At 40.2% G+C, this 11,411-nt stretch overlaps 1 protein-coding gene across 1 annotated transcript in view; it reads left to right on the top strand.

Moving 5' to 3' along the window:
• Positions 1–11,411, top strand: part of LOC139468545 (intraflagellar transport protein 140 homolog) — a 32,517-nt gene extending 21,106 nt beyond the window's left edge. Inside the window, exons 20-29 of the mRNA XM_071250593.1 lie at positions 640–735; positions 991–1,123; positions 1,385–1,528; positions 2,063–2,191; positions 3,067–3,249; positions 3,809–4,015; positions 4,467–4,679; positions 5,376–5,542; positions 7,161–7,302; positions 8,090–11,411. Of these exons, the coding sequence (XP_071106694.1) occupies positions 640–735; positions 991–1,123; positions 1,385–1,528; positions 2,063–2,191; positions 3,067–3,249; positions 3,809–4,015; positions 4,467–4,679; positions 5,376–5,542; positions 7,161–7,302; positions 8,090–8,311 (1,636 nt within the window). The 3' untranslated portion in view covers positions 8,312–11,411. The remainder of the gene's footprint in view (positions 1–639; positions 736–990; positions 1,124–1,384; positions 1,529–2,062; positions 2,192–3,066; positions 3,250–3,808; positions 4,016–4,466; positions 4,680–5,375; positions 5,543–7,160; positions 7,303–8,089) is intronic.

Here is an 11,411-nt window from a genome sequence, read left to right on the forward strand (position 1 = left end):
TTTCACCTTGATAATAGTTCTTGTTTTGACATCATGGTCAGCACCATACCCATTCCAGTAAACTTCTACATCTGCGTTGGAGGGCACAGGTGGCCCAGTCGTCCAAGATGCTGTGATTTGCTGTGCACAGTTGCGTCCCTTAGGCACGCAGAAATCTATGATCGTGGGTTTGAATCCTGGTTCGCCCCAATTATGTTTTTAGGTTTGTCAGCACCAGAGTTTCACTGAAGTGGTAAACGTCTGAGACCTAAATTACATCAGGCTTTTCTCCCTCAATAAGCTGACACGCCACGATATGACTGGAATACTGTTAAAAGTGGCATTTAACCCAACTCACTCACTCACTACATCTGCGTTAACATGATTAACCTGACACATTGTGATACAACTGGAATACTGTCCAAAGTGTAGTTAAATCCAACTCGCTAACATATTTATGTACATGGCTAAGTGTCTGTTACTTCTCTTCACTATATCATTAAGTTCTTAACTGTATCTAGAAATTGTTAGGTCTAAAAGTAGTTTGTTCCAGTGTGATTGGATGGAATGTTTTATGTCAAACTGATTTCTGCAGGAAATATTAAACCCTCCCTGTTTCATTTTTTATTGATGTTTGCTAATTTGAGTGATTGTTTTCAGCTTTGAGAAGTCGGAGACACACAGGTTCGAGGTGCCCAGGATGCTGTATGAAGACCCTGAGTCTCTGGAACAGTACATCCAGAGGAGCAAAGACAAGTAAGCCCATCAGTCATGGTGTCTTTTTAAAGACTGCCCCCCGCCCTCCCTCTTCCACCACCACCCCACATGCCCTAATCAAAATGTCTGAAAATGACCCAAGGCTTTTTGTACTCATCACCAAATTGATGAACTTTGGGAACAGAAAGAAAGAGGTTAAAATATGTAATGTTTTCAAATTGTGACTGTTGAAGATTATTGGTGCTACCTGAGATTTGTGCTGGTGATGACTGAGATCTGTGCTATGTTATCAAGGTCCCTGCGTAAATGGTGGGCCCAGTTTATGGAGAGTAATGCTGAGATGGATGTGGCGTTACAGTTCTATGAGGAGGCCCAGGACTTCTTCTCCCTTGTTCGAGTCTACTGCTTCTGTGGACAGATTGACAAGGTCAGTCATACCGAAATACAGTTTAGGACAACACTTACTGGTTCTTCTTCAACATATAGACTCCATGAAACAATTGTACCCTGTTTACAAACTTCAAGTGACACAAATCAAGTCTTTAGCAGTCATTTCTTACTGCATCACATATATGCCTTAGAAGCAACTGTGTTCTCTTATTGTGTTCTATCTAAAAGAAACCAAAAGTTCATCCCGAACATACTTATAGTGCTAACTGTAGTGCAGCTGAACATTGTGTGGTTGTAGGCAGCGGAGGTGTGTAACGAGACCGGAGACAAGGCAGCCTGCTACTACCTGGCCCGTCAGTATGAGAACCAGGACCAGATCAAAGAGGCCATTCACTTCTTTACCAGATCACAGGCCTTTGGTAGTGCTATCCGCTTGTGTAAGGTAAGCAGAGATTCTCATTCACTTCTTTACCAGATCAATGTTAACTAGTGTTATTGGTCACAGTCTGGATTTTCTGATGCCATGGAGTGTTAAGAGATGTCCATGTCCCAGACTGTGTTCAGTATTGAAGGACCATGGACGTGATGTTTGTTTGCCCGACTGTGTTCAGTATTGATAGACCATGGACGTGATGTTTGTTTGCCCGATTGTGTTCAGTATTGATGGACCATTGACGTGATGTTTGTTTGCCCGACTGTGTTCAGTATTGATGGACCATGGATGTGATGTTTGTTTGCCCGACTGTGTTCAGTATTGATGGACCATTGACGTGATGTTTGTTTGCCCGACTGTGTTCAGTATTGATGGACCATGGACGTGATGTTTGTTTGCCCGACTGTGTTCAGTATTGATGGACCATTGTCGTGATGTTTGTTTGCCCGACTGTGTTCAGTATTGATGGACCATGGACGTGATGTTTGTTTGCCCGACTGTGTTCAGTATTGATGGACCATGGACGTGATGTTTGTTTCCCAGGAGCATGGCCAGGAGGAACAGCTGCTGAACCTTGCTCTGCTGGGGCGTCCCGAGGACATGATGGAGGCAGCACGCTACTATGAGCAACACCCACGCTACAATGACAAGGCCGTCATGCTGTATCATAAGGTGAAGCTTGGATCTGTTTCTGTATCTTCCATTGTGTTGGAGGGGGTGCAAAGGGCACAGATGCATTCCTTATCTGACAGAACCTGTTGTCGTAGGTTGCATTGTCCCTCATACTTATGGCTAGGGCCGTGTTTGGTTACCCAACATTAAGGCACGGGTCATTATGATAGGGTTGCGGTTTAGAGGGAATGCCTCTTGGGGATAGTCATAAAAAATAAAACACATATTTGGGGAGGATCTTGGAAAATTTGACTTTTCCTAATGCGTTTTGATTTTGTCTTTAGAGGAGGGTCATGATAAAATGTACAAGGCCATAGGGAGGGTCTTTTTCAAAAATATGACAAGCATTAGGGGAGGATTATTTTTTTCAGTACATTAGTCCATCCAAACTGCTGACCCATCCACCTTTGTCACAAAAGACTTGTCTCTCATGATGAAACTTGTTTGAAATATTCCTTCATGATTTTCAACGTGCATTCGTGTGATTATGATCAGTATCTTTGTGTATGTTGCACATAGAGGGGGCATGGGTGGCCCGAGATTCAGGGTGCAAAGTTGCGTCCCTTGGGCGTGCCAGAAACCTATGATTGTGTGATTGAATCCCGGTTCTCCCCGACTATCTTTCTAGGTTTGTCAGCACCATGCCACTACTCATGGTTTCACCGAAGTGGTAAACATCTGAGACCTGCATTACTTCGGACTTTCCGCCCACATTACTCACTCACTCACTCACTCACTCACTCACTCACTCACTCACTCACTCACTCACTCACTCACTCACACATAGAAGTCTGGTATTGATTTATGTAATTACTTACTTGGCTTACTTCAGGTTCTGGAACACACACTTTAAGACATCTCAATATCTGTTTCAGGCTGGCAACTTTTCTAAGGCCCTGGACCTTGCCTTCAAGACGAAGCAGTTCGGTGCTCTACAGCTGATATCAGGTGACCTGGATGAGAGAGCCGACCCAGAGCTGCTTCAACAGTGTGCGGACTTCTTCCTGGAGAATGGGCAGTACGACAAGGCTGTGGACCTCCTGGCTATAGGGAAGAAGGTAGGACTTGCATGAAACATGAATACCTCGCCAACTTTTTGTCCAATTTCCAAATCATTCCCTTGGTTCCTAGATACCACCAGGGAGAGAGTTGCCATGTACCTGATGGTAAAAGTGGTAGTCCTCAAGGAAATGTCACTATCCTTCCTGAATGGAAGATCTTGGATCTCAAGTATTTCACCATCACCAGCCAATATACACTTGCATGATACTGATTGCATTTTACACCTGCCTGTAAGAACATGTTAAGTAGCACCTTAGTAGAACACACTTGTAAAATTCAGCATCCAGCAATCTTTTTCTAATGCAATGTTTACTGTAGAATGAAGTGTTTTTAATTGTCAACTTGTTTAATTGTTAGATAGGTAGAGGACTTTGTGTATATATGAGATCTGTCTTTAGCGAGGAATTGATAGTGGTTGACAGAGGAATTGGTACAGTATATCGATGCTCTGAGAGGTTGTATTGTGTCCTTATGACTCTGATTGTTGGTTCAGTATATCGATGCTCTTATGAGAGTCTTTGTTATATCCTTACAACTCTGTGATTGTTGGTACAGTATATCGATGCTCTGAAAATCTGTATGGAGCGACATGTGGAGATCACTGAAGACCTTGCAGATAAACTGACACCAGAGAAGGTAGAGGGTGAGAACGACACGATGGACCGGCTGAAGATCCTGGAAGGTATAGCCGATGTGTGCATGCACCAGGGACAGTACCACATCGCCACCAAGAAGTTCACCCAGGCTGGCAACAAGATGAAGGTAGGACATGTTGGAGGAGGATGTCTTGTGTAGCATAGTTTGTGTCACCTGTGTTATGTGGTGAAATATTGCTGACTAAGCATTAAACCCCCCTCTCATTACTCAGTCTAGTACATTCCCAGACGACATGTGAAGATCTGGGTTAGAATTGGTCTTATGCTTGTCTAAAGAGGCGACTAAAGGTTTGAGTGGTCAAACTTGCTGACTTGGTTAATGGGTTTCATGATATCCCCGTTGTATAGATCGATGCTCATGATGTTAATCACTGGATTGTTTGGTTCATACACCATTATTTACAGACTGCTGTTATTATGTAAAATAATGAATTACTTTAGCCACTGCCTAACATGGCTTGTGGAAAAAGAGTCAGGATTGGGGACATGTCATAGCCCATCAAACAACTGTTGCCATGATTATTTAAGATGTTGTAAGGACTCTTTGTTGTGTTCAGGCTATGAAAGCACTGTTGAAGTCAGGTGACACTGAGAAGATTGTGTTCTTCGCTGGTGTGTCTCGTCAGCGGGAAATCTATGTGATGGCAGCGAACTATCTCCAGTCTCTTGACTGGAGAAAGGACCCTGAGATCATGAAGAGCATCATTGGCTTCTACACAAAGGGCCGGGCACTCGACTTGTTGGCAGGATTCTACGATGCATGTGCTCAGGTACACAATAAATGATAATATGCTATTCATGCTGACTTTTTCTAAATTAAATCTTAATAATGTTGGTTTTTTGTGTGTAGAATAGTGCTTAAATAGTGATAGTAGTAGTAGTAGTAGTAGTAGTAGTAGTAGTAGTAGCATCATCATCATCATCATCATCATCATTATTATTATTATTATTTTAAGTTAAATTCTAAACCTGGATATCTATCTGATCTGGGCAATATAGATATGTGAGATTATGTTTATTTTAAGTCCGATATGGAATAGACATGAAAAGCTTTTTTGTTTGTTTCTTCTTCCTAGAGACAGTAGAGTGACAGGTAACAGATAAGTACTGTCTGTCAGTGTGGTTGCAGTCATAGGTAGAGAGATGGACTAGAAATCATGTCCATGCGTAGCCACTGTGAGTGGGATTATCATTCACAGCTGAGATGAATAAGACGTACAGCTTTTTCCTCTTGGCATTATGTGCAATCATATTGTGACTAGTGGAACTGAAAGATGGACACTGGAGATGTATTATACGTGTATTGTCATTGTAAGTGATTCCCTGTGTGTCTATAGATGGACATTGGAGATGTATTATACGTGTATTGTCATTGTAAGTGATTCCCTGTGTGTCTATAGATGGACATTGGAGATGTATTATACGTGTATTGTCATTGTAAGTGATTCCCTGTGTGTCTATCCAAGGTGGAGATAGATGAGTATCAGAACTACGACAAGGCGCTGGGGGCCCTGGGGGAGGCCTACAAGTGCTTGAGTAAAGCGAAGGTGGCGGACGAGACTCAGCAGGAGGAGAAACTGGCGCACCTCAAACACAAGATGACACTTATCAAGAAGTTTGTGCAGGCCAGAAGGTTGGTTTTCTTTGCATGCTGTTATGTAAACATGGGGCGACACGTAGGGTTTATTATATGGCAACAAATCTCAGTAGATCTAGAGGATTTTACTTTATTTGTTAGTATTATTCATTTTATTATTGACAGATCATTTTGATGAACCAAAAAATTAATTGTGCAAACTGTATGAATAGACATAGCTGCATATCTCTTGACCAGTAATGGTTATGGTTAGTTAGACTCAGGTCAGGGTTAGATTTAGGATCAGGGTCAGGGTCAGATTTAGGGTCAGAGTCAGGTTTAATTTTAGGGTCAGGGTCAAGGTTAGGGTCAGGGTTAGACTCAGAGTCAGGTTTAAATTTAGGGTCATGGTCAAGGTTAGGGTCATGGTTAGACTCAGAGTCAGGTTAGATTTAGGATCAGGGTGAGACTTAGGGTCATGGTCAAGGTTAGATTTAGGGTCATGGTCAAGGTTAGATTTAGGGTCAGGGTCTGGGTTAGATTTAGGGTCATGGTCAAGGTTAGACTTAGGATCATGGTCAAGGTTAGATTTAGGGTCAAGGTTAGGGTCAGGGTTAGACTCAGGTTAGATTTAGGATCAGGGTCAGACTTAGGGTCATGGTCAGGGTTAGATTTAGGGTCATGGTCAAGGTTAGATTTAGGGTCATGGTCAAGGTTAGATTTAGGGTCAGGGTCTGGGTTAGATTTAGGGTCATGGTCAAGGTTAGACTTAGGGTTGGGGTCAGATTTAGTGTAAGGGTTAGCATCAGGGTTAGACTCAGGGTCAAGGTTAGATTTAGGGTCAGGATCTGGATTAGATTTAGGGTCAAGGTCAGGGTTAGATATAGGGTCTGGATCAGGGTTAGATTTAGGGTCAGGATCAGGGTTAGATTTAGGGTCAGGACTAGATTTTGGGTCACCGTCAGGGTTAGATTTAGGGTTAGGATCAGGGTTAGATTTAGGGTCAGGATTAGATTTAGGGTCAGGGTCAGGGTCAGGATTACCATCAGTTACAGTCAGGGTCAGGCAGAGGTTGAATTTTTTCCAGTTTACTTACATTTTCCAGTTTACTTACACTGATATCATGTGTGCTTCCTTCTTTGTAGTCATATCCTAAGTACTGCTGCATTTCATGAAATTTCAAGTGAAATTAATGAAATGACTCAAATCTGCACTGAATATTAATCAAAAGAATCATTTATAAACTGAAATGAAAATTGAGTAACATTGCTTCCAGAAGAAATGAACACCACATTTCAACTATTAACATTATCCTACCAGTCCCTCATCTCAGATATCCAAAGGGACATTGGAGGCCGTCTGAGGCACCTCAACTCACCATCCAGACTTATCTCCCTTAGCTGCAAGGATCTGCCACTCATAGTGGTTCCAATCCCAGTCTCTCTGATCATAATGAAGCTCTGTCGGCACTATTTCCTCAGTTCTAAATTGACTGTGACCCAAATCACTTTTGGGCTTTCCTCTACTATGAAGATGACACACTGTTCAAAACGGCATTAGACTCTCTCACATATCAGAAAGCATACGTAAGGTTGTGCATGGTATAAATATGTTATAATGAAATATGTATGAGGCTGTTGATTTATTTCATCAACATGTGTTTTCTGGTTGCCAGGGTGTACGAGGAGAACTCGGAAGAAGCCATGAAACAGTGCCAGGTGTTGCTGGAGGAGACCGACCTAGACAGTGGTGTTCGTGTTGGGGATGTCCTCGGCTTCATGATTGAGCACTTTGCCAGGAGGGAGAGATGGAAGGCGGTTAGTAGAGCATGCAGTCATTTACATATTTCAATCCTCCAGTGTGAATTGACCACTAGTGAATAGAGCGTCTGCCTGGAGATCGGAAGGTTGGTGGTTCAATCTCCAGCCGTGTCATGTCTAAAGACATTAAAAGATGGTACTTGTCACCTTGTGTCATTATTCTGTAACTGAGGAGGTATTCATGTTAAACAGAGGCATGGTATCTCAGTGGGCTAGCACTATATATCAGCATCAGTCCGGACTAGTACAAGCAGCCACACACACATGTTGGTATATAAGGGCAATAATCTTGTTTGCGGTGTTACACCCTAGTTTACCTCATTTCACAACCTTTCACAACCTTTCACAACCTCCAGTCAATTCCAGGAAGAATAGGTTCTCAAGTATCTGATAATCATTGAGTCATATAAAGAGGATTGGATAGTCGGACAGGGTGGCTTGACTGATTGCATGGATCATTGTCTAAGCTTTCAGTGACATTTACAAGCTGTTGTGTCAGAGGGAATAGTGCTGAACAAACAAACAGTTCACTTCATGTATCTTCAGAAAGTCAGTCGGTCAGCACAAGGCAGTCGTTGAATTACTCATTGTTAGATCAGATGCAGTGTTTTGTTAAGCATGGTGAAAACAAGTTGTAGTTAGAAGTAACTGTGTTTGTATTGTTAGCTTTACCTTTGTCATTTCTCATTGAATATTTTCATAATCAAACAGACATTGTAGTGTGTTTTGAGAGACAATACTAACACCAGAGTTTCAGTCCATTCATCAATAATTCTATTTCCAGGCCTACTCCAGCCTTGAAGAATTGCGCAGTAGGTTAAAGGGAGGTAACCCTGCTTACTATGTTAACACAAAAACAATAGAGGCAATTCATCGAGCACTCGATGTTCCACTGTCGCGGACCATTGATCCTGACAAGATGAATGGCTTCCGCAGTCCTGAAGACGAGGAGGGAGACTTCATTGAGGAGGATGTTGCGGATGACTCGTATGGTCACAACGTATGATAGCTAGATGACTCTCTGACCCAGGTTTGAGTGGGCCAACTGTACATATATGCACATGGGGTAACAAACAGTCTGTGGGTATGGGCACTTCTGTACAAGGACACAATGTGGAAATCTTAACTTTATGGAAGTCTCGAGTTGCTAGGAGAATATCGTTACTATAAACTGTGACCACAAGCAGTTCTATATATTTTTATAACTTTTCCAACATAATTGCCTCTAACATAACTCAAACACCTCTAATCGAGAAGCTGTCCTGTAATCTGATCTGGTTTGTATGACTGGGAAACAAGCAGGTTTTGTTACATTTGTGAAGCAAACATAATGTTATAATGTGACTTTTACAAATTCCAAGTAACTCCATGGTTACCTGATGATGCAGGCCTTTATTTCTACCATAAATGATATTTGTGCATAAAGGTAAATTTACTTGATGCATGACGGATACCGCATTGACAACAGACGTTGTGAGGAACTTAGTGAATGACATTATGTACATTGTTATAGTTATAATATCTGCTGAATTCCTGGGATTTGAAAGCCAGCTTGTTTTTTCATGTATTAACTCCCTAGCCCCAATATGTTCAGATGAAATATTCAACATTATTTGTTGTCTCTGTAGGTAGCCATTAACTTTAGAAACTCTAGTTCAGTTGATTTGTTACCTGATATATTACCTGAGGTTTCACATGTTAAATGTTGATGATTTGTTCAGTAAATCCTCATGGATCCGTGGACCAACTGCACTGTTATGATTTAATTGATGAAGATCTTGGTTGTAGATGGTAACTAATGTTTCAGTGCTGATGTTAACTTGACTGTGATACTTAGTGAAGTTTATCTCATAATAAAATCTGATGGCATGATCAGTAATAAAGAATATGGCATATATGCATATCATTGAATTCCTAGTGAAAATCAACAGCTGATATATGTGATAAAGTGCTGGGTGAGATTGAGGCAAGGTTATCAATGTAGTTGGAGATTGTGTTGTATCTTGTGTTTATGGTATCGAAAATACTTACCGTAATCGACGTAATAAGCGCCCAGGGCGCTCTCAAAATTAGAAATAGGGGGCTCTTATCAGAATATTATTTTGGTGAAAACAACAGAGTTGAAAGATACATTTCGTGGTTTATGCTGACAGCCTGAAATGTTTATGTACGACAGATATATTTTTCCAGAATTCAATTGCCCATAATTGAGGTGCATATTACACACTAGTGCGGATTATACACAAATAAATAGGTCTTGTGTACATTGATCAATCGGAAGGGGTGCTAATTAGGATTGTTCACTAGCCAATATATTAGCAAATATCGCCGTGGGCGCTTATTAGAGCGGAGCGCTTATTATGTCGAATATGGTACATCAAACTATTGATTCTGGTAATGGTATCAAGTAAAGATTTGAGATTGGAAATTTCTTTTTTCAGCTTTTGTTGTCCTATTCATATTTAAAGTACACCATTTTCATAGAAAATGCAGAACAGCTGAGATACAGTGTTGTTATTCACACTTACCTTGTGCTTGGTTATCTTAGTACTGACAGGAAATGGTTTAGGATATAGTGTCTTTGAATGCTTGTAACAGTCTACCATATTCAGGATTTGTTAAACACTTGTGATAGCAAAACGTTATTGGTGCCTTTTTCAGTCACGAGAAAATAATTATATGTGTCGTGATGGGGTGAATCTCATACACACTGATTTTTATATCCATTTACTTACAGCCGTCCACTCTCAATGTAATTATAGTAATTCCTGCAGTGTCAGCACAGTGTCAGCACAGTGTCAGGTGCAGCAATAGTTTAGTGTTATAGTTCCAGTCCTAATAGTGGTAGGGAAATCACTCAATTATTTACTTAACCTCAGCTGGGTACCGAGATTTAGTTTTTCAATGTAATATTTTCATTTGTTGAATTAATAAAATGCCAATAAGATATATTAATAATAAACCTATGGATATTTTGGAATGATTATGGATTCAGCTTGGACATGTCAAAGATGAGTTTTCGTTAATAGAAAATGCAATAATCAATGTGGGCTACAAACTGTTTCTTGTATATATCCATCAAATTAAGTTATACTCTAATTCATGGTCACACATTCATGGTTTTCTAAATGTTTTCAACACTGACATGGTCACAAATAAATATTGGCTTGCCAGAAATGTCCGTCCTAGTTATATAGATCTATATAGTTCCTCTTGTTATCAAAACATACACAATAATGTTGAAATGTTATGGAAAGCTATGTTCAAAATGTGAGTGAAGTTTTTATTTTTTAAACATTGTTCTTTACATCATACATTCCATGATGTATGTAATTAATATTTTGTTTGACATATACAAGGGTTTCATCATACATAACGTTGTGATATAGTTATTGATCATTTGTGAATATATTATGACATCATATTCCTTGTTCAGCGATTGCTGTTAGATTCATTACTTCTGTGATTTCATGATACAAGGTTTTGTAAACGTTTGGAGTCACACTGTACATAGGAGTGATGTGTAAGATAATTCACTATGTTAACAGAGGCCATATTTCTGATACACATATAAACCAAGTTGCTATACCGTAAGTAACTATGGGGTAGTAGTCCACATCAGCTGCTGTTCGCAACCAAGTACTAATATGTACTTCTTTTTATTGTTTTAATTGTGGACTGTCGGACTTACTTATGTCTGTATATTCACTTTGTTTATACTCATTTCACTCTTCAAAGTGTAACACTCAATATCTTTGTGATGATAACACTAATTAATAATAATGATAATTGATTAGTAAACCGACATGTCATTTCGTACAGGTTAACAGAGACATGGCATGATCGTGTGCCCTTCATTTGAACTTGAATCTCAGCAGGAGTTTCTTCGAAAGGTTGAGTCTCAAAGAATATATTGCTGTTGTGGATTATCAATCAATTTTGTCAAAGATTTTAATATTATGCTTTGTTAAACGCCTTACCTGCAAGGGCGTTGCTGCCAAGAATGGAATCATGCCGTCCTTTTGTGTGCTTTGTATATCCTGTATTTTGTATATGAGTTATTCATATTTGTTGACTGACAGACATTTACTATAACAATAAATCAA

Source organism: Haliotis cracherodii, unplaced genomic scaffold (genome assembly GCF_022045235.1).
Source record: "Haliotis cracherodii isolate W230 unplaced genomic scaffold, xgHalCrac1.p SCAF_2, whole genome shotgun sequence".
In the NCBI taxonomy this organism is placed as follows: domain Eukaryota; kingdom Metazoa; phylum Mollusca; class Gastropoda; order Lepetellida; family Haliotidae; genus Haliotis; species Haliotis cracherodii.